Below are 23442 nucleotides of genomic sequence, written 5' to 3' on the forward strand. Positions count from 1 at the left end.
ACATTCTTTCTGCCACCTCTTCCACATTAGACCCTGAGCCTTGGAAGGTGTGTGAGCCACCATTCTTGGCTTCTCTTTCCCCTTCTCCCTCCATGATTCAGGGGCTGGAAAGTTGAAGGAGCCACTGCCCTCGCAAGGGCCCTTTGGCAGAAAGGGAAACAGCCATGGGTAAAGGTGCATGTGTGAGCCAGGAAGTTAGAGGCCCAGGAGGGACTGGTTTTTATTTATTTATTTAATTTTATTATTGATTTATTTGTTTTTTTTTTATTATTTGGTATTCTAAGGTAGGGTCTCTCTGTAGCTCAGGCTGACCTGGAATTCACTATGTAGTCTCAGGCTGGCCTCAAACTCATGGTGATCCTCCTACTTTTGCCTCGCAAGTGCTGGGATTAAAGGCATGCACCACCACTCCCAGCCTGGTTTTTATATTTATTTATTTATTTATTTTTGAGGCAGGATTTCATTATAAAGTTCAGGCTGGCCTCAATCTCACAATTCTCCTGCTGGAATTACAGGTGTATACTCCATTATTCTTTTTGGGGGGGAGGGGAGGGTGTGGGGGAGTTTGAGTTAGGGTCTCATATAGCCCAAACTGGTCTTCAACACACTGTGTAGCTAAGAATGACCTTGAGCTTCTGATCTCCCAGCTCCTATCTTTCAGGTGCTGGGGTGACAGGTGTTTGCCACCACGCGCAGTTACACAGCGCTGGGCTAGAACGCAGTCTCATGCAGGCTAGGCAAACACTCTATGGACTAGCCATCTCCCCAGCTCTCATGTCTCCAATTTTAAAGTACACATCACTGTAAAAATGTAGGCTCCTGGGCTGGAGAGATGATTTAGCAGTTAAGTGCTTGCCTGTGAAGCCTAAGGACCCTGGTTTGAGGCTCGATTCCCCAGGACCCACGTTAGCCAGATGCACAAAGGGGCGCACGCATCTGAAGTTCATTTGCAGTGGCTGGAGGCCCTGGCGCGCCCATTCTCTCTCTCTCTCCCTCTCTCTATCCGCCTTTCTCTCTGCGTCTGTTGCTCTCAAATAAATAAATAAATAATGAACAAAACAAATTTTTAAAAAATGCAGGTTTGGGCTGGAGAGATGGCTTAGCGGTTAAGTGCTTGCCTGTGAAGCCTAAGGACCCCAGTTCGAGGCTCGGTTCCCCAGGTCCCACGTTAGCCAGATGCACAAGGGGGCGCACGCGTCTGGATTTTGTTTGCAGAGGCTGGAAGCCCTGGCGCGCCCATTCTCTCTCTCCCCCTCTATCTGTCTTTCTCTCTATTTCTGTCGCTCTCAAATAAATAAATAAATAATGAACAAAAAAAATTAAAAAAAAAATGCAGGTTCCCACTTAGCTAAGACTGGGCCTGTGAGTCTGAGTTCTGAGCTAGGTCTCAGGTAATGGGGTACCTGGTGGTCACCTCGAGTAAAGGTGTGTCAGGACACATAAGGAAAGTCTCCCAGTTATAGAGAGACTCACTTCTCTCTCCACTTCTGGCCCCTTTGGGGATTTTGCGTTTGAACTGCCTTGGCCACCATAGGTGTGGCCCAGCTTGTCTCTATTGGCTGAGATCAGGTGGGACTTTCTGAAAGTGAAAATTACCAGGTCTGATAGGGAAAAATAAACCAACCTGAAAATAGACCCAGAGACAGTGAGGTTTCAGGCCCCTCTCCATCTCAGGACCACCCAGGTGGGGCCACATAACTCAGCCGCTTATAGACGCTTTACTGTGCCGCAAACCTGTGGGGAACCCCACCCAAAATCCCCCCTCCAGTACTTGGCTTTCCCCTTCCCACTCTTCTCTTTCTGACCCTTCTTTTTGCTTCCAGGCAGGATCCGAGCTGGGTCCCTGCTGGTCTCTTCTTCAGGGACAGTGGGAGCGAACCAGCTGTCTAGACCCATGGCCAATGGCACTGGTGGGTCCCTGCAGTTCAGAGGGAAGGACTGCCCTGGCTGCCATAGATGCTGAGGCTGGCGCTACCTGTCTGCTAGGAGTTGGGTGAAGGGCCCAGCTCCTCTGTTGGGGGGGGCGGGGAGGTGGCTCCGTTCTTGGTAAGTCCCACATCCTCCACTCCTCCCGCATGGGGATCTAAGGGACAGCAAGAAGACAGCACCTCCAGACGGCTGGGCACAGATGTCCACAGAGTTACAGGAAGGGGCCACCAACCTCCAGGGCTTTCAGTGTCCTTGAGGGGCCATTGTTTACATATATGGTTCCCTGCATTTTCTTTCTTCCCTTTTCTACCTCTTTTTCCCTCCACCCTTCCCTCCCTTTCTCTTCATTTGGTGTGTGTGTGTGTGTGTGTGTGTGTGTGTGTGTGTGTGCACGTGGTCAAGTGTGTGTGTGCACTTATGGAGGCCTGAGGACAACCTTGGGTGTCGTCCTCCCCTTCCGCCATGTTTGAGTCAGGCTAGCTGGTCTGTAAGCTTCTACGGGATTCTCCTGTCTCCACCTCCCTCCTCCCTGCGGGTGTGCTGGATTACAGACGCTATAGCATCTGGTTTGATGTGGGTTCTCAGGATGTAACCGCAGGGCCTCATGCTTGTGAACCAAGCGTTTTATCCACTAAGCCATCTTCCCAGCCCCTCTTCTTAATTTTTTTTTTTTTTCCAAAAAGCTCACCATGTAGCTTACGCTGGCCTTAAACTCATAGCTATCTTCCTGCCTTAGCTTCCCAAGGGCTTGGATTCACTTACATGCACTGACATTATTTTTAAACACTTTATTTTATTTTGTTTGGTTCTGTGAGGTAGGGTCTTTCTCTCTAGCCCCGGCTGACCTGGAACTCACTATGTAGTCTCAGGCTAGCCTGGATCTCACAGTGATCCTCCTACCTCTGCCTCCCCAGTGCTGGGATTGAAGACATGTGCCACCATATTTGGTTTATTTTGTGTCTCACTCTAGCCCAGGCTGTCCTGGAAGTCACTCTGTAGCTCCAGGCTGGCCTTGAGCGCATGCCAATTCTCTTACCGCTGCCTCCTGAGTGCTGAGACTAAGGGTGTAAGCTCAGATGCCCAGCTACATGCACTGACATTTTTTTCTAGAGTTCAGGAAAATTGTTTTGTGGAAAGTACCTAAATTTAGGGTCATAATTTGATCTGGATTATGGACTTCGGGTTGGGAAACCTCAGTGGTAACATGTTCTCAGTTCATTGAGCTTTAAAAAAGATGACTTATTTACCCATGTGGCTGTGTGCATATATGTGTGTATGGGTGCACCAGGACCTCCTGGCACTGTAAACAAATGCCAGGTGCTTGCACCACTTTTGGGTCTGGCTTTACGTGGGTGGCTTGGAAATTGAACCCAGGTTGGCAGGCTTTACCAGTAAGTGCCTTTAACCTCTGAGTCATCTTCCCAGCCACCCTGGACTTTTTTTTTTTTTTTTTTTGGTTTTTCGAGGTGAGGTCTCACTCTGGTCCAGGCTGACCTGCAATTAACCATGTAGTCTCAGGGTGGCCTCGAACTCTTGGCAAGCCTCCTACCTCTCCTCCCTAGTGCTGGGATTAAAGGCGTGCACCACCATACCCAACTTCAACCTGGACTTTTAAAAAACGTTTTATTCTTTTGGGTTGGAGAGATGGCTTAGCAGTTAAGCACTCGCCTGTGAAGCCTAAGGACCCCGGTCCGAGGCTCGATTCCCCAGAACCCACGTTAGCCAGATGCACAAGGAGGCACACGCATCTGGAGTTCATTTGCGGTGGCTGGAAGCCTTGGCACACCCATTCTCTCTGCCTATTTTTCTCACTGTCTGTCACTCTCAAATAAATTAAAAAAATAAACAAACAAAATTTTTTATTTTTATTTTTTTAAGCAGAAAGAGATAGAAATAAGAGAGGCAGGTAGAGCTAATGGGTATGCCAGGGCCTCCAGTCACTGTAAATTAACTCCAGATGCATGTCCCACTTTGTGCATCTGGCTTTATGTGGGTACTGGGGAATTGAACCTAGGTGGTTAGGCTCTGCAGGCAAATGCCTTGGAACTGTTGAGCCATCTCTCCAGCCCCACCCTGGACTTTTAAAAAAAGTCAGCCTGGACTGAAGAGATGGTTTAGTGTTAAAGGCTTTTGCTTATAAAGCCTGATGGCCTGGGTTCTATTCCCCAGTATTTGTGTAAAGCCAGATGCATTAAGTGGCACATGCGTCTGGAGTTCATTAAGAGGCACTGGTGTGCCCATTCTGTCCCTCTCCCTCCCTACTTTCAAATAAATAAATAATTTAAAAAATAAAGAGGGTCTGGAGAGATAGCTTAGCAGTTAACATACTTTCCTGCACAGCCTAATGATCCACCTTCGATTCCCCAGCACTCACGTAAAGCCAGATGCGCAAAGTGGCACATGCATCTAGACTTCATTTGCAGTGGCTAGAGGCCTTGGCATGCCCATTCTCTTTCTGTCTCTCTTTCTCTGTCTCCCTGTATTTCTCTGCTTGGAAAGAAAGAAAGGAACAAAGAAAACAGAAAGAAAGAAAGGAAGGAAGGAAGGGAGAAAGAAAGAAAGAACAAGAGAGAGGCAGATAGAAGGAGAATGGGCGCGCCAGGGCATCCAGCCACTGCAAACAAACTCCCAGATTTATGCGCTCTCTTGTGCATCTGGCTTGCGTGGGTCCTGGGGAATCGAACCAGAGTCCTTAGGCTTTGCAGGTAAATGCCTTACCCATGAAGCCATTTCCCCCCTGCCCACAATGAGCTATTATTACACACCCACCCAAATGGCTAAAGCTTTAACAACTGACAATACCAAGTGTTGGCAAGGAAGCCTCACACACTGCAGTGAAGCGGTGACAGGCACAAACGTTTTAGAAAATTAGACAGTGAGGGGCTGGAATGCGACTGAACAGTAAAAGTCACTTGCTTGCAAAGCCTGCTGGCTTGGGTTCAATGCCCCAGGACTCATGTAAAGCCAGACACACAAAGTGGTACTTGTGTCTGTAGTCCATTTGCAGTGCCAAGACTCTGACTCTGGTGTGTCTAAATTCTCTCTCTCTCTCTGTTTGCATATGTTGAGAGAAGAAAATTAGGTGGAGAATAACCAGGCTAGGAATGGGCTCACTTGGTAGAGCACTTGCTTAGCATGCATGAAGCCCTGAGCTCCACCCCCAGCACCACATAAAATTGGGAATAAGGGAAGGGAGGACCATTGCACTCATACATTCATAGTAGCTGTGATTACCTGCAGAAGATGTGGCCATCAACTTTTGTCATGGTGGGTGGAGGACCTCACGAGGCTTCCCCCCCACCTCTCTCGCTCTCTCTCTCTCTCTCGGGGTTGTTAGCAGTTAATGGTTGTTGGGGGAGGGGAACATAATTTCTTCAGTAGTGTAGCCAGTGCTAAGTTGCCAAAACGCCCTTCCCCTGTAAGCAACCCCAGTTAAACTCAGTGGGACACACACACACACACACACATACACTCACACACACACACACACACACACACACACACACACACACACACACACAGGGCCAAAGTAGAAGTAGGGATAGTTGGGAAGGAGTTCATTGGAGGGGGAGAGGGACAAGAGAAGTTAATACAGGGGTTGAATATGATCAAAATATAGTATATATAGATGTATACAATTGTCAACAAAATAAAATTTAAAAGGTGGTCACAGCCCAGTCTCCACCCAGAGTAGAATAAACATGTAAGTTGCCCATATTGGCGCTTTGTACTATTACAAGCTCTTGGGTGTGAATGACCAGCTCAATCATGTGAACAAGGCTCACAACCTAATATTGGATTAAAGAAGCTGGCTGTGGGCTGGAGAGATGGTGTAGTGGTTAAGACACTGGCCTGCAAAGCAAAAGGACTTAGGTTCAATTCCCCAGGACCTACGTAAGCCAGATGTGAAAGGTGGTACATGCATCTGGAGTTTGTTATCAGCGGCCGGAGGCCCTGGAGTGCCCATTCTCCTTCCCTCTCTCTGTCTGCCTCTTTCTCGCTCTCAAATAAATAAAAATATTTTTTTTGATGTTTCTTTTTGTTTTGTTTTTTGAGGTAGGGTCTTGCTCTAGCCCAGGCTGACCTGGAATTCACTATGTATTCACAGGGTGGCCTCGAACTCATGGCAATCCTCTTACCTCTGCCTCCCGAATGCTGGGATTAAAGATGTGAGCCACCACACCCAGCAAAATAAAATATTAAATATGTTTTATAAAAGAGAGGCTGGTTTTATACTGGAATTTTTACTTTGCATACTAATTGAAAAAATTATTTATTTATTTATTTATGTGTGGGAATGCTGCTGTGTGCACATGGAAGTCAGAGTACATCCTGGAGAATGTCTATGCTCTTCTTCCACCTTCTTCAAGCCAGGGCCTTCTGCTGCTGCAAAGAAATTAGAGTCCCTGGCCCACTTCCCATTGTCAAAGCATCTGGCTTTATATGGGTACTTGGGTTAGCAGGCTTTGCAAGCAAGCACCTTTAACTGCTGATCTAACTCCTAGCCCTGAATTTTTTTTTTTATAAAGCCAGTTGTACCAGGTGTGGTGGTGCACACCTTTAATCCCAGCACTTGCACTTGGGAGGCAGAGGTAGGAGGATCACCGTGAGTTTGAGGTCACCCTCAGACTATGTAGTGAACTCCAGGTCTGCCTGGACTAGAGTGAGACCCTACCTCAAAAACAAAAAACAAAAACAAAAACAAAACAAAACAGAACAGCCAGTTGCAAGAGAATAGATTAAGCAATTCACCCCCCATCAAGCTCAAGAGCAGGCAATCAATCTATGACATGGAGGTAAGTCAGGTGAGTGGTCCCTTTTCAGAAGCTCATGGGAGCATGCTGGGCTTTGGTGAGCTCTTGCCTGTGGACCTGGGTGTGGGTTTTCAGGTAGAGTCACCCCGGACGGATGCTGGGGCTATGCCCCAGGATCTGTGCACTTCTCCCGGTGGATGTGTGTGAGTCAAGGAACAATTTCCTAGACGTTTCTAGACTGGTGGGAGGCAACCCAGTAAATCCACAGGAGGGGGTGCTTGTGTTTGTGTGTGCAGTATGTGTGCGTGAGGCAATCACGTAAATCCACGGGAAGGGGGCTTGTGTGGCCGTACGCAGTGTGCGTGCATGTTCCCATGTGTGTGTGTGAGGCAATCACGTAAATCCACGGGAAGGGGGCTGCTAGGTGGGACCAGGAGCTGCATGGACTAATGGTCTGAGGGGCGGGGAGAAGGGGCTAGTGGGTGGGGGTAACTGTGGGCAGGGCGAGGCCGGGAGACTCCCAGGTGCTCCGCTTCTGCCCTGTGGGGAAGCCAGAGACTGAGGGAGAAGTGGAGTTGGCCTTCTCTCCAGATTCCTCAACGTCAGCCTGCCCTGGGAGCTGGCCCTGACAGCAGGTGCAAGCTGGTGTCCCTGGGACTGCAGGGCAGGAGAGAGCATGAATGACACGCCACCCGTTTGGCCTCACTAGCTTTTCTTATCCACTAGGGTCACCCCCTCAAGGCCACCTGTGCAGGAGACCCCAGTTACTATCCAGATGAGGCCGCTGGGAGCTGCTGTTACCGCTGCCCCTCAGGTGAGTGACAGGGCAGGGTGACACGGGATCTCTGTCCACAGGTAATGACCCTAGGGGTGGGGGAGGAGTGGCGATAAGGAGGATGGGAGCCAGCGATCATCATTATGGTGTCTGGGGGTCATCAGTAAGGTCACAGAGCGCAGGGATAGAGCAGGGCTGCTGAAACCATGCTCGTCCTGCTGCTGATGTAGGGAAGAAAGTTCCTCTCCGAGAGTCTGGGTTATCTTCGAGCTGCCAGTGCAAAACATTCCCCATGAACACCACACCCTGTCTGTGACTCTCTCTCTCTTTTTTTAATGTTTTATTTATTTATTTATTTATTTATTTATTTTTATTTATTTATTTTTTTTTTGAGGTAGGGTCTCACTCTAGCCCAGGCTGACCTGGAATTCACTGTAGTCCCAGGGTGGCCTTGAACTCATGGTGATCCACCTACCTCTGCCTCTCAAGTGCTAGGATTAAAGGCATGTGCCACCATGCCTGGATAAATGTTTGATTTATTTATTTGCAAGCAGACACACACACATACACACACACACACACACAGAGAGAGAGAGAGAGAGAGAGAGAGAGAGAGAGATTGAGTACAACAGGGCCTCCAGCCACTGCAAATGAACTCCAGAAGCATTGTCGCTTTGTGCATATGGCTTTATGTGAGCACTGGGGAATCGAACCCTGATTGTTAGGCTTTGCAGGCAAGTGCCTTCACCACTGAGCTATCTCTCCAGCCCCTGTCTGTGACTCTCACCGTACCCTGTCTCTGTCACCATCTCTGCTCACAAGCATCCTATATCGGGCATGGGTCCCCTTTTGCAGACGAGACTCTTGGGGCTCAGCAAAGTTAAATAACTTACCTGGGGTCACAGAGCTAGCTTGTGGCAGCATTGGCTGGAGCTAGGGCCTAGGGCTCTGGGATTCTAGAGCTTGCACTGCCGATATCTTCCTGCTCTGGCCACTTCTTTGTGGAGCTCACAAGCCCTTGCAGATATTTTTTCTCTTATGGTATTGAGGACCAGACCCAGGGTGTCACACATGCCAGGCAAACACTTTGACACTGAGCTGCATCCCCACACTTTTTTTTTTTTTTTTTTTTTTGGCTTTTCGTTTTGTGATAAGGGTCTCATTCAGTTGCCCAGGCTGGTCTTGAATTTGCAATTGTTCTACCTCAGCTTCCTGTGTATTGGGATTGCAAGAGTTCACTTCCACACCAGGCCCTCTGCAGTTCTTTCTTTTTTAATTTTATTTATTTATTTGCAATGAGAGAGAAAGAGAGAGAGGATGGGTACTCCAGGGCCTCTAGCCACTGCAAACGAACTCCAGATGCATGCACCCCTTTGTGCATCTGGCTTACATGGGTCCTGGGCAATTGAACCTGGGTCCTTTGGCTTCGCAGGCAAACGCTTTAACTGCTAAGCCGTCTCTCCAGCCCTGCGGTTCTTTCTTTCTTTGCTTGTGTACGTGGTGTGTGCGCATGTGTGTCTAGGTATTCATATGTGTGTGGGCATGCGTGTATGACTGCCTGTGTGCATGTGGAGGCTAGAGGCTGCATCAGGTGTCTTTCCTGATTGCCGTCTGTCTTATCTACTGAGGCAGAGTCTCTCACTTGAACCCAGGACACACCAATATGTTTATTCCAGCTAGCCAGCTTGCCTTGGGTCTCCCAAGCACAGGGATGACAGGCAGACTGCCACCCCCTTCTGGCATTTACGTGGGTCCTGGGGATCTGAACTCCAGTCATCACGCTTGGATAGCAAGCACTTTATCCACTGAACCATTTTCTTCTTCTCCTTTTTTTAAAAGGCATTATTTTTATTTATTTATTTGTTTGATGGTGAAACAGGAAGAAAGAGAGAGAGAGAGAGAGAGAGAGAGAGAGAGAGAGAGAGAGAGAGAGAGAGAGAGAGAATGGGCACTCCAGGGCTTCCAGCCGCTGCAAACGCACTCCAGATGCGTGTGCCCCGTTGTGCATCTGGGCAACGTGGGTCCTGGGGAATCGAACCTGGGTCCCTTTGGCTTTGCAGGCCTCTGCCTCCCAAATGCTTAAAACAGGTGTGAGCAACCAAACCTGGAAAAAAGAACATTTGAGACAAGATCTCCTTTTATAGCTGGGGCTGGCTTCAAATACACAGTCCTCCTGCCTCAGCTTCCTTGGTGCTGGGAATAGAGCTGTATATAACGCCACCATCTGCAAATCACACAATATTTTTTTTAACAGAGATTAATAAGAGAACCTCAGACAGGGCTCAGCTGTGAAGGGAGCTTCCTGCACTAGCAGGAGGGTCTGAGGGGCCCTGACGCTACCTGAGTTCAAATCTCTAGAACCCACATCAACAGCTGGCTGTGATCACCATGCTTGTGATGCCAGTTCTGTAGGGAGTGGAGACCAGGGCACTGCTAGGGCAGCTCCGGAATTGGGCAGACTGCTGCGACGTAAAACCAGGTGGATGGGCGACGGAGGGGTGAGGGACACCTGATATTTGGGCATGGGACACTGCAGACAAGCACACAGGATGCTGCATCCGCACATACACCACACATACCATGCACGTGCTATGCATGTGACACACACACACACACACACACACAGCTTGTAGAAATACTTGTTAGTTTAAGATCATTTTTGTTATTATCTTGGGGCTTTTAAATTTTGAGGCAGGACAACTATAAAAATATCACACAGAACACTCTTTTCTGCTATGGTTTAACCATTCAAGTCTCTTTGGATTTTTTGAGACAAGGTCTCACCTTACCCCAGGCTGACCTGGAACCCACTCTGTAGCTCCAGGCACACCTTGAGCTTACGGCAATCCTTCTACCTCAGCATGCCAAGTGCTGGGATCAAAGTACCACCCTGCCCAGTTTGACCAGTGGTCTCTTCACGATCCTGAAATTGGACTCAAAAGATGCAAAGACCGCCACAGGAAGTATTTGGAAGTCTATTACTTCCTATTTCCAAAATGATTCAAAGTTATCATCATGGCTGTGCAGAACTTTTATAAAAGCTTTCTTTTTTTCTTTCTTATTTATTTATTCATTTTTGGTTTTTCGAGGTAGGGTCTTGCTCTAGCCCAGGTTGACCTGGAATTCACTATGTAGTCTCAGGGTGGCCTCGAACTCATGGTGATCCTCCTACCTTTGCCTCCCAAGTGCTGGGACTAAAGGTGTGTGCCACCATGTCCAGCTATCTTTTCTTTCTTCCTTCCTTCCTTCCTTCCTTTCTTTTTTTTTTTTTTGGTAGGGTTTCATTCTAGCCTAGGCTGGCCTGGAACTCACTCTGTAGTCCCAGACTGGCCTTGAATTCACAGTGATCCTCCTACTTTTGCCTTCAAAGTGCTGGGACTAACGGTGTGTGCCACCACACCAGGCTAGAACTTTCTTTTTTTTTTTTTTAAGTTAATTTTGTTTTGTCAATTTCATACATGTATATTACATTTTATTTTTATTTATTTATTTGAGACAGAGAGAGAGAGAGGGAGAGAGAAGAGAGAGAAAGAGAATGGGAGAATGGGCACACCAGGGCATCCAGCCACTGCAAACGAACTCCAGACACATGTGCCACCTTGTGTATCTGGTTTACATGGGTCCTGAGGATTCACACCTGTGTCCTTTGGCTTTACAGGCAGGTGCCTTAACTGCTGAGCCATCTCTCCAGCCTACATTTTATTTATTTGAGAGAGACGAGGCATGGAGGAGCACACCAGGGTCTTGAGCTACTGCAAATGAACTCCAGATGCACACACCACTTTGTGCATCTGGCTTATATGGGTATTGCAGAATCGAATCTGGGTCCGTAGGCTTTGTGGGCAAGTGCCTTAACCGCTGATCCATCTTTCCAGCCCCATCCATGTATATAATGTACGTTGGTCACATTCACCCCCATTAATTACCTTCTTTTGTTCCCTTCCCACTCCCCTGAACTCCTTCCCAACTGGTCCCACTTCTACTGTCGTGTGCTTTTTACTTTTTTTAAAAATTTTTAAATTTTTACTAACATTTTCCATGATTATAAAAAATATCCCATGGTAATTCTCTCCCTCTGCTTTTTACTTTTTTAAATAATTTTTTAAAATCATTTTTATTATTTATTTGAGAGTGACAGACAGAGAGAGAAAGAGGCAGAGAGAGAGAGAGAGAATGGGAGCGCAGGGCTTCCAGCCACCGTAAACAAACTCTAGACGCATGCGTCCCCTTGTGCATCTGGCTAACGTGGGTCCTGGGGAGTCGATCCTTGAACCGGGGTCCTTAGGCTTCACAGGCAAGTGCTTAACCACTAAGTCATCTCTCTAGCCCTGTTTTTTACTTTTTGAACTCGTTGAGTTTAATTAGGGTTGCTTGCATGATCACAGGGGGTGGGGGTGTTATTTACTAGAGCATGGGCAACTTTAATATATAATATATAATATAATATATAATATATAAACCACTGAAGAAAATGTCTCCCTTTAGGGCTGGAGAGATGGCTTAGTGGTTAAGGCGTTTGCCTGCAAAGCCAAAGGACCTAGGTTCGATTCCCCACGACCCACGTTAGCCAGATGCACAAAGGGGCGCACACATCTGGAGTTCGTTTACAGTGGCTGGAAGTCCTGGCATGCCCATTCTCTCTCTCTCCCTTTCTCTCCCTCTTTCTCTGTCAAATAAATAAAAGTAAAATATATATAAAAGAAAGAAAGAAAGAAAAAAAAAAAGAAAGAAAGAAAGAGAGAAAGAAAGAAAGAAAGAAAGAAAGAGTCGGGCGTGATGGCACACGCCTTTAATCCCAGCACTTGGGAGGCAGAGGTAGGAGAATCACCGTGAGTTCAAGGCCACCCTGAGACTACATAGTGAGTTCCAGGTCAGCCTGGCCTAGAGCAAGATCCTACCTTGGAAAAAAAGAAAACGTCTCTCTTTTACCCCAGTAGCCATTCATGCCACTAGCTGCTCCAGGATTGTTGATGGGTCCAATCGTGTGGAGGTTTATGCAACGGCTGAGTGCATGGGTGCAGTGGCTATGCGTGTCAGGGAGACACCATTCCCAAGCACCCCTCTCCATCTTCCAGCTCTGACTCCCCCCACTCTTTCTTCTGCAGCGTTCCCTGAGCCTTAGAGGGGGTAATTCATGAGAACTTGACAGGGTCTCATATAGCCCAGGCTGGCCTTGACCTCACTGTGTAACTGAGGCTGGCTTTGAGCTCCTGCTTCTGCCTCCCAAGTGCCAGGGTCACAGAAGTGCATCAGCACACTTGAATTATAACGCCCCATTCAATGGCTTCCTGTGAACTTCGAAGGACCGATCAGGTGGGACCTCATGCTGTTTCCAGGGTTGTGGACGCCAGAGCCCCTCCCATTCCCTCTCACTCTCTCCCGCCCAACCCATCCTCTTCCCCATCCACACTGGCCTCTCAGGCTGCCGCTACAAGGGTCGGCAGTGTGGGTAGCCTGAGCAAGTGCTTGCTCTCCTCTGGCTAGGAGGCCCAAGGTCAGAGTTCTGGCTGCATTAGGTTCTGGTGAGGAGCTCTTTCTGGCTTGCAGTGACCCAGCTTCTCAAGGTGGAATGGGCTCACCAGGCCCATTGAAGTAGGGCAGATGACCCCCATTCTCTTCCCTCCCTCCCTCGAACCTTCAGTTCAAAGACAAGTTCATTGCCTGTTCCTATAGTGAGATCACGTCTCCTTTCCAGCGCCTTCTCTCAAGGCCTATTGTCAGGTCTTTGGGCTTTGGACATGTCTGTCCCCCATCCCTCCTGGTCCTTCCTGCTATTTTTTTTAATTGAAAACTTCCATAATTGTAGACAATAACCCATGGTAATTCCCTCCTGCTCCCCACTTTCCCCTTTGAAATTCCCTTCTCCATCATATCCCATCCCCCTCTCAGTCTCTCTTTTATTTTGATATCATCATCATCTTTTAAAAATTCTTTTAAGGTCTCACTCTAGCCCAGGCTGACCTGGAATTTGCTATGTAGTCTCAGGGTGGCCTTGAACTCAGGGTGATCCTCCTATCTCTGCTTCCCAAGTGATGGGATTAAAGGCGTGCGCCACCAACACTGGCTCATCATCTTTTTTTTTTTAATGTATTTGAGAGAGGGGGAGAGCATGGGCACATCAGGGCCTTCAGCCGCTGCAAACCAACAACAAATGCGAGCGCCTCGTTGTGCATATGTGCGACATTGCATGCTTGCATCACTGTGCATCTGGCTTATTATGTGGGACCTGGAGACTGGAATGTGAATTCTAAAGCTTCGCAGGCGAGCTCCTCAACCGCTAAGCCATCTCTGCAGACCTCCTTCTGCCACCTTTGCCTGCTGCACCCCCAGGTCCCTTCTCTCCAGGAGCCTGCCTTTATTGACCTGGGCAGGGGCCTGGCTCCGGCATCTCTCTGCTTGAGGTTTTCACCCTCCAACCTCCAGTGTGGTGTAGCCACAGTGTACCGTGACTTTCAGGGGACCCACCATCCCAGCAGCAGGGAGCAAGACACTTGCTTCTTTCCCATCCTCCTCTGTCCCCTTTGACCCCTTCCTTGATGGGATTGGGTGGAGAGAATGTGACATCCTCCATCAAAGGCTTCTACACTTGTCAGCTGGGACTCAAAAGAAAGGGTGCTTTCCCCCACTTCTCTTCTCTAAAGCTCAGCATTCGGGGTGACTTGGCACCCCAGGCCTGAGTGGTGGGCGGGGCATTTTGCTGGAGTTTTATTGACCCCGCGCTTCCGGGCAAGCCACAGAGGAAAACCAAAAAAACCCTTCCTTCCATGTTTTGGGGAAATTTCTGACATTTTGCCCGCCCACTGAAATCAGCGCTCAGCTGCGTGTCAGGGTTTGCATGTGGGTGGGTTGCTGGAGGAAGGAAGCTGAAAGACCTTTGAATCTCAGAGGCTGAGCGGTCTTTGAATCTCTCTATTCAGCCCAGGCCTGCCATTCTGTTCAACACTCCCCACAGCTGTTCAGCTCCCCAGCACCCACGTAAGATTGCTTGCACGCCAGATTTGTTTGCAGTGGCAAGAGAGCTCTCAAAGTGGGTGGAGCACAGATCTCTGTACGTGCGCTGTGGCACATGCGCGCCCATCCACACACAATAAATAATAAAAATTGAAAAAAAAAAAAGAAACAGAAATTTGGACATTGCCACACCTTGAGACAAAACCATGGGAAGACATAGGAAGAAGATGGCGATCATTTAGCCAAGAAGAGAGGCCTCAGAAGAACCAGTGTCCACACCTTGATCTCTGAGTTCCTGGCTCCCAACACGGAGAGACAGGAAACTTCTCTCCGTTAAGCCACTTACCCTGAAGCACTTTGTTGTTTTAGCCCAATTTCTACTCCCATAGCTGAACACCAGACACTGGGTAGTTTATAGAGAACAGAGATTTACTTAGCTTGCAGTTCTGGAAGCGGGGAAATCCCAGGTGGTTGTACAGTTGATGAGGACCTTATGCTGTGTCCTAACATCGAGGAAGGTGAGAGGATGCGAAACACTGGGAGAGGGAAAGAGATGGGGAGGGGGGGCGGAGGAAGGGACGGTGAGCCTGTACTGCCGTTGCATTAATAGGGATCTCACTCTAGCGATATTAAATCCCGTTTTCATGCCCTTACAATCATGTCACCTCTTGAAGGTGTCACCTACTAACATTGTTGCCTTGGAGATGACCCTTCCAGCATGTGGACTTTGGGGGACACATTTAGACTCTAGCCTTGCCCTAGTTCCTATGAGGTTCTTTTTGCTTTGTGCATTGACCTGCCTGTCATCCATGCCCTGGCTTCAAGTCTGGTCCACAGCCCCTCCTCCATCTGTGGGTCTTTTAAAATTTTATTTTACTTTTTTTCGAGGTAGTGTCTCGCTGTAGCCCAGACTGACCTGAACTTTACTACGTAGTCTCAAGGGTGGCCTTGACTCAGAGCAATCCTTCTACCTCTGCCTCCCCAGTGCCTGGATTAAAGACATGCGCCGCCATGCCTGGCTTGGGGGTGTTTTTCAGACCACTGGATGGTATACTCAAGACACATCTTTCTGTCCCACGTCCAAAGCACAAAGAAAAAGCATTTGGTGGCTCAGACACCTTCAGACGCCCACCTATGCTGTGGTTGTCTGAGGCCAGACCTGTCCTGGCCACTGTTGGTACAAGGGGGTGGGGTCAGGAGAAACTCTCCAGGGATGGTGAATTACTTTTCTCTTTGCTGTGACAAATACCTGGCCAGTACCTTAACCTCTAGGTCATCTCTCCAGCCCCACTTGGAAACAGCTGCTGTGGCGGATTCACTTCCTGTCGGAACATTGCCCCCAAAAGTCAGCACTGATGATGTCCTTCATCCACTCGCGAGGGAGCCAGCAAGTGTCTGAAGTGAGATTTGAGCGCCCTGTTTGTTGACCTCGAACTCACTCCCGATCATTCCCCTGCCTCCACTGATGCAGTGTGGGGGGATGACAAGAGGCACCACCCCGGGCTGGAGAGATGGCTTAGCGGTTAAGCGCTTGCCTATGAAGCTTAAGGAGCTCGGATCGAGGCTCGGTTCCCCAGGTCCCACGTTAGCCAGATGCACAAGGGGGCGCACGCGTCTGGAGTTCGTTTGCAGAGGTTGGAAGCCCTGGCGCGCCCATTCTCTCTCTCACCCTCTATCTGTCTTTCTCTCTGTGTCTGTGGCTCTCAAATAAAAAAATAAAATAAAAATTTAAAAAAAAAAAAAAAGAGGCACCACCCCTGTGGGGATTAGAACTCTTCATCTATAGTGGGCCAGTGGTACCACAGCCATGGCCACTGTGCCCGGCTCCTGGTCAAAGCCTCATGGGGGCCAGTGCACCTCTCCTTTTTCCAAAGTAGTGTCTCGCTCTAGCCCAGGCTGACCTGGAATTCACTATGTAGTCTCAGGGTGGCCTCGAACTCATAGCAATCCTCCTACCTCTGCCTCCTGAGTACTGGGACTAAAGGCGTGTGCCACCATGTCAGGCTTCTCCCTCCTCCTCCTTCTTTTTTAAAGTGAAACTATTTTGGCAGGCTGGGGAAGGCTTAGCAGTAAAGGTTGTTGCCTGAAAAGCCTAACAACTGGAGTTTGATTCCCCAGGACCCATGTAAAGCCAGATGCATAAGGTAGTGCATACATCTGGAGTTCATTTGCAGTGGCTGGAGGTCCTGGCACACCCATTCTCTCTTGTATGTGTCTCTCTTCTCCCAAATAACTAAGTAAGTAAGTAAATAAATAATATATTTAAAATATTTTTAGGTATTAGAGAGATGGCTTAGCAGTTTAGGCACTTGCTTGCAAAGCCTAAGGGCCTGGGTTTGATTCCCCAGTACCCACCTTAAAGCCAGATGCACAGAGCGGTACATGCACCTGGAGATTGTTTACAGTTGTAAGAGGCCTTAGTATTCCTTTTCTCTCTCTCTCTATCCCCTTGCAAATAAATAGATAAAATATTTTAAAAAGAAAAAAGAGTTTTTATTAATTTATTTGAGAGAGAGAGAATAGGCACTTCAGGGCTTCTTGCCACTGCAAACTCCAGATATATGTGCCACTTTGTGCATCTGGCTTTACGTGGGTACTGGGGAATTAAACCCAGGCTGCCAGGCTTTGCAAGCAAGCTCCTTTAACCATTGAGCCACGTCTCCAGTCCTTCTTTCTCCTTTTAGTTTAGCCCAGGACCCCAGCCCATGGGATGGTGCCCCCCGCATTTAGGGTGGGTCTTTCCCCATCACATTCTTATCTCTGAAGTAACTCTACATCTTGTTCAATTGACAATCAGTATGGACCACTGCAGATGAGCTCTTTCTTCCAAAGCCTGTCTGCTTCAGCACACTGTCAGAATCTGGGTGAGGCTTCTCCAGAGTCCTGGCCTAGTTGTAGCAATCAAAGATGGCTTCCCCGAGAAAGTGACATATAAAGGCAGAAGCCAACAATTTGGAGGCCAGTCAGGTCGAGGGGGTGTGGGGGGGGAGGAGCATGGCCGTGTAAGAGTGCTGGAATTATAGACGTCCGCAGGACTACATCCAGCTTTATGTGGGTGCTGAGGACCTCACCTATGTCATTAGGCTTACACAGCAAGCATGCTACCCACTGAGCAATCTCCCCAGCACCCTTGTTCCAAGGAGAGCATCTGGGTGGGGTCTGATGGACAGCAAAGTCTCATGAAGAGACAAGATTTTGACCTTATGGGGCCCAATGGAACTGGGGGCTCTGGACACTGGAGGTGCAGTTAGAGAGGCACAGGCCAGTACAGGGAGCATGGAGTAAGAGGTGCGGGGCTTCTGGAGAGCAAACACCCCAACAACTTACTAGCCCTCTGCTGGGCTCCCCCTGCGGGCAGGTAGTGCTGAGGAGGGACCAGGCCCACTGGGTCCTCCCAAGGGGTTGAGGAACCTCTCCTAGTCACGGGAGAAAAACCACACTGAGTCTGGAGTGTTCTGGAAGCAGGAACTCACAGGAACTCGCTTTATTGCTACAACAGTTGCCTGTATAATGTTGGGGGATGAAGGTGGGGATTTTAGGATGGGGGAAGAGGTAAGGGCCAATAGTAAACTGTGACTACTGAAATGATAATTCCAACTCCTGTGCGGAAGTGGCAGGCCAGAAGCCATTAGGCGTCTTGCTGGGTCCTAGCTGGCCAGAGACAGGTCGCCAAACTTTAGCTAGACTCCGGAAGTTCCACTAGGCCTCACGCCCGGGCCTCTCAAGGCCCAACAGCCCACAGCACTAGAGGAGCTGGCTGAGCTCTGTCTGGGACCCCAGAGAAGTGTCTGCCATCTCTCCCAGCTTTCTTGGCTTGTCACAGTATAGCTCCAATAGTCACAAGGCCATCTCCCTGTCTACATGGCTGTCTGTGTCCCAGTCTCCCCTTCTCATAAGGATGCCAGTCATTCTGGATGGAGGCCCATCTTCATGACTTTATTTTTAATCATGCTCCAAATGTCCCATTCTGAGGTACCAGGGATCCGAACTCCAGCGTGCCTCTTTTTTTTTTTTTTTTTTTGCGCAGGGGGTGGGGGTGGTACACAATTCAATGCATGACAATATTCAGGACATTATGGGGGTACTAAAGAAATGGACGGATGCTGGGTGGGCTGAAGTCAAGTGCTAGACCAGGATGAGGTCCTGTGTTCATGAAGTAGGCAGATCATGGGTTAATTAAATATGTGTCAAGCCCTGCAACAAGGGACATGTTGGTGGTTGGAAGTGTAAAAAGCCGCCCTGGAGAGGCTGACAGTCTTATAGGGATCTTATAGGGATGCGGATCCTTGCCTGCAAAGCCTGCGGGCCTGGGCTCATTCTCCAGTCACTTCTGCAAAGCTGGAAACAAGCATCTAGTGTTTGTCTTTGCAGCAACAAGAGGCCCCTGTGTGCATGCTCACACGCGTGCGTGCCCACACACACACACACACACACACGCAACGGGAGGTGGGTTGCTGGCTGGTTTCTGCGTCTCCAGTGTTCCTGACCTCGACTCAAGATCTCTCCATCTCTAGCAGACGGACGACAGCCCTGCTGGGGATGACAGCAGCCAGGGCTCAGCCCTTGGTTCCTGGCTCCTAGTAGTAATTGCTGTAGACGTACCCTCTCGGGCAATCCTCCCAGCACCAGGAGACAGGCTTATTATTAATGTGAATGAGGTCCTCCCAACTGTCCAAGGACACACTGTGGGAAATGGAGAGCCCGGCTCTTCCTCACACTTGGCCTGCTTATCCTGCTGGCCCTGTGACCTCGGGTGAGGTCCGTGCCTCCATCTGTGACACAGGAGACGGACTGACAGGTTTGAGGGTTAAAGTGGAGCTGGCAGGAGCTCAGGGATGAGAGGTGGAGGGCGCCAATGTAACAGCCTAGAATGTCTCTGCTTCTCTCCACAGAGTTGTTGCCGACACAGTCATGCCCACAAGGACCTGCCCACTGCAGGAAGCGCTGTGCCCCCAATCACTACCTGGATGAAGACAGGCAGTGTACAGCCTGTGTGAGATGTGTGAGAGGTAACGATCTTCTTCTCTCTGTAGGGCTCTTCTCTTGGAAAATGGGAGGTCTCATAAGAGAATCTGGGAGGTGGGATTTGCTTCTGTTTGTTTGTTTATGTCTTTTTGTTTTTGCTGGTAGGGTCTCACTCTAGTCCAGGCTGACCTGGAATTCACTATGTAGTCTCAGGGTGGCCTCGAACTCACAGTGATCCTCCTACCTCTGCCTTCCAAGTGCCAGGATTAAGGCATGCGCCACCACGCCTGGCTCATGGTCACTTTAAAAAAAAAATTCCTTTATTTATTTGCAAACATAGAGAAAGATACAGACAGAGAGAAAGAGAGAATGGGCATGCCAACAACTCTAGCCACTGCAGACAAACTCCAGACACATGCACCACTTTGTGTATTTGGCTTTATGTGGGTGCTGGGGAATTGAACCCAGGCTGCCAGGCTTTGCAAGCTAGTGCCTTAACTACGGAGCCATCTCCCCAGCCCACACTCTTTGCACCCATATTTTCAGAGACTTAGTGTGTTCCCTGACTGGGGGTGGGGTGCGAGGGGGACTCACAACTGCACAGCCGGTATCAGGAGGACTCTTCCTATTGCTGCCTTGTGCTGAGGAATCTGGGAGTTGGGGAGATGAAGGGCCTTCCCAAAGTTGCAAAACTGGGCAGATGTGGAACTAGAGTCAGAGCTGGTGGCCAGGCTGGTCATTTCCTAAGACCGAGGTGCTTCCAGGAAAATTCTTTCTTTCTTTCTTTTTCTTTCTTTCTTTCTTTCTTTCTTTCTTTCTTTCTTTCTTTCTTTCTTTCTTTCTTTCTTTCTTTTTTTGTTAATTACTTACGGTTAGTGATGTGGCCTGGTATTTTGATTTTGTGTGGGTTTTGGAGGAGGTTAGGTTAGGAAAATTTGTTGAGATCATCTTGCCATCTAATAAATAGTCATATTCCTTGAGTCCATATTTCAAGAATGTATTTATTTCAAACTGTGCATAATGGAGTAAAAACTTACATTGAAAATGTACTTGGTGATCCTCCTACCTCTGCCTCCCGAGTGCTGGGATTAAAGGTGTGCACCACCATGCCCGGCTTCTTTATCTTTTAGAGCCAATGCTTTGCCAGTTTATGTCTTGGTGTTGTCTGTGTACAATCCTTAGTATCTGACACATCTTTTTCTTTGAGGTAGGGTCTCACTCTAGCCCAGGCTGACATGACACTCATTCTGTAGTCCCAGGCTGGCCTCGAACTCACAGCGATCCTCCTACCTCTGCCTTTCAAGTACTTGGATTAAAGGCATGCTCCACCACACCTAGCTTCTTTCTTTTATTCTTCTTTATTTGAAAAAGAGAGAGAAGGAGAGAATGGGTGCACCATAACTTCTTGCCACCGCAAACAAACTCCAGTTGCATGAATGAACCCTGGCCAGCAGGCTTTGCAAGCAAGCACTTTTAACCACCGAGCCATCTCCACAGCCCTGACATATCTTTTCTATCTGAATATTTCTTTGTAACATTTTATTTATTTATTTATGAGAGAGAGAGAGGCAGATAGAGAATGGGCACACCAGGGCCTCTACCCACTCCAAGTGAACTGCAGAGGCATGTGGCACCTTGTGCATCTGGCTTTACATGGTAGTGGGGAACTGAACCTGGGTCCTTAGGCTTTGCAGATGAATGATTTAACCATTGGGCAATCTCTCTAGCCCCCTGTCTATAGACCTAGGGCTTTCTTTGCCTCAGGGACATGGTTGTAGGTTTGAGCTTTGGTCAGTGTTTCTTATGAATATATCCATCTTCACCTCATGGACCTCAGTGATCCTTATATTGGATTATCTTTACCTATTACATTAATTAGTTTTCTGTTTTTTTTTTTTCTTTATTTGTGTGTGTTTTGAGATAGGGTTTCACTCTCGCTCAGGCTGACCTGGAATTTACTATGTAGTCTCAGGGTGGCCTCGAACTCACAGTGATCCTCCCACCTCTGCCTCATGAGTGTCAGGATTAAAGGTATGTGCGACCACACCCCGATAGTTTTCCATTTATTACTTATTGTTTTTGTAGGTAGGGTCTCACTGTAGCCTAGGCTGACCCGGAACTTACTCTGTTGTCTAGGTTAACATCAAACTCATGCTGATCCTCCTACTTCAGTCTCTGGCGTGCTGGGGTTAAAACTGTAAGCTACTACACTGGACTCATTACTCAGCTTTCCGTCACTGTGAGAACACACCTGAGAGCATCAATTTTCCAGAAAGAGAAGGATTTCTTTTGGCTCATAGTTTCAGAGGTTGTGGTCGGTGGTCTCTTGACTTTGTTGCCTTTGCACCTGTGGTGAGCTAGGAAAGCTCTTGTCTCACCTCATAGAGGCAGAGAGAGAGAAAGACCTCTGTGTCCCAAGAAAGAGAAAGACACCTGTGTCCCACACTCCCCCCGGAAAGCACACCCCCACTGGTCCTAGACCTTTCACTAGGCCTCACCTCCTAAAGGTCCCATCACCTCCCAGCTCCACTGGCTGTGGACCCATCCCTTAGCAGGTCCCCACCACAGCACCTGTCCTAGTTTCCTTTGTTAAAATATTTTCATTTGTTAGCTGGGCGTGGTGGCGCACGCCTTTAGTCCCAGCACCCGGGAGGCAGAGGTAGGAGGATTGCCATGAGTTTGAGGCCACCCTGGGAATACAGAGTGAATTCCAGGTCAGCTGGGACTAGAGTGAAACCCTACCTCAAAACACCAAAAAAAAAAAAAAAAAATTTGTTTTCACGTGCATGTATGTGCATGTGTGCACATGTGTATGTGTGTGTAAGGGTGCACCAGGACCTCTTGCCACTGCAAACAAACTCCAGATGCATGTACGGCTTCTTGTGTCTGGCTTTATGTGGGTACCAGAGAATTGAACCTGAGCCAACAGCTTCACAAATAAGCAAGCACCTTTATTTAACCTGAGCTATCTCCCCAGCTCCAGTTGTTATTTTGTGGGTTATTTTTCATATTTTTATTTGGGCTGGAGAGAGATGGTTTAGTGGTTAAGGTACTTGCCTGAGAAGCCTAAGGACCCAGTTTCAATTTTTCAGATGCTACGTAAGCCAGATGCACATGATAGCGCATGCATCTGGAGTTGGTTTGCAGTATTTAGAGGCCCTGGCCTGCCCATTCTTTCTCTTTCTCTCTGTAATAAATAAATAAAAATAAAGCCAAAAAAACATAAGAAAAAGAGATACTTTAAAAATATTTTATTTATTTATATGTAAACAGAGAGAGAGAGATTGAGAGAGAGAGAGAGAGAGAGAGAGAATGGGCTCTGCAGGGCGTCCAGCCACTGCAAATCAACCCCACATGCATGTACCAACCACACTGTGCACCTGGCTTTATGTGGGTACTGGGCAACCAAACATGGTTCCTTGGGCTTTGCAGAAAAGCACCTTAAGGAGCCATCTATCCCGCCCTGCTATATATATATATTTTTTTTTTGAGGTAGGGTCTCATTCTAGCCCAGGCTGACCTAGAATTCACTATGTAGTCTCAGGGTGGCCTTGAATTCATGGCAGTCCTCCTACTTCTGCCTCCTGAGTGAGTGCTGGGATAAAAGGTGTGCACCACCATGCCCGGTTATTATTTTGTGTTTATTAAAAAATGGTTATTTATTTATTTATTTGAGAGTGACAGACACAGAGAGAAAGACAGATAGAGGGGGAGAGAGAATGGGCGCGCCAGGGCTTCCAGCCGCTGCAAACGAACTCCAGACGCTTGCGCCCCCTTGTGCATCTGGCTAACGTGGGTCCTGGGGAATCGAGCCTCGAACCAGGGTCCTTAGGCTTCACAGGCAAGCGCTTAACCGCTAAGCCATCTCTCCAGCCCTAAAAAATGGTTTTATTTGAGAAAGAGAGAGAATGAAAATGGGTGCATCAGGGCCTCTTGTCACTGCAAATGAGCTCCAGATGTTTCACCACTGTGCCTCTGGCTTCTATGTGGGTACTGGGGAATCGAACCAGGGATGTTATGCTTTGAAAGGAAATGTCTTTAGCCACTGAGCCATCTCCGCAGGTCCTG

The 23442-nt window shown here is 48.3% G+C and overlaps 1 protein-coding gene across 1 annotated transcript in view; it reads left to right on the forward strand.

Moving 5' to 3' along the window:
- The window catches only part of Tnfrsf8 (TNF receptor superfamily member 8), a 75500-nt gene that overhangs the window by 15773 nt on the left and 36285 nt on the right, over positions 1 to 23442 (forward strand). The window contains exons 4-5 of the mRNA XM_045149077.1: positions 7410 to 7497; positions 19302 to 19418. Coding sequence (XP_045005012.1) covers positions 7410 to 7497; positions 19302 to 19418 — 205 coding nt within the window. The remainder of the gene's footprint in view (positions 1 to 7409; positions 7498 to 19301; positions 19419 to 23442) is intronic.

This window comes from Jaculus jaculus, chromosome 5 (genome assembly GCF_020740685.1).
Source record: "Jaculus jaculus isolate mJacJac1 chromosome 5, mJacJac1.mat.Y.cur, whole genome shotgun sequence".
Lineage (NCBI taxonomy): Eukaryota > Metazoa > Chordata > Mammalia > Rodentia > Dipodidae > Jaculus > Jaculus jaculus.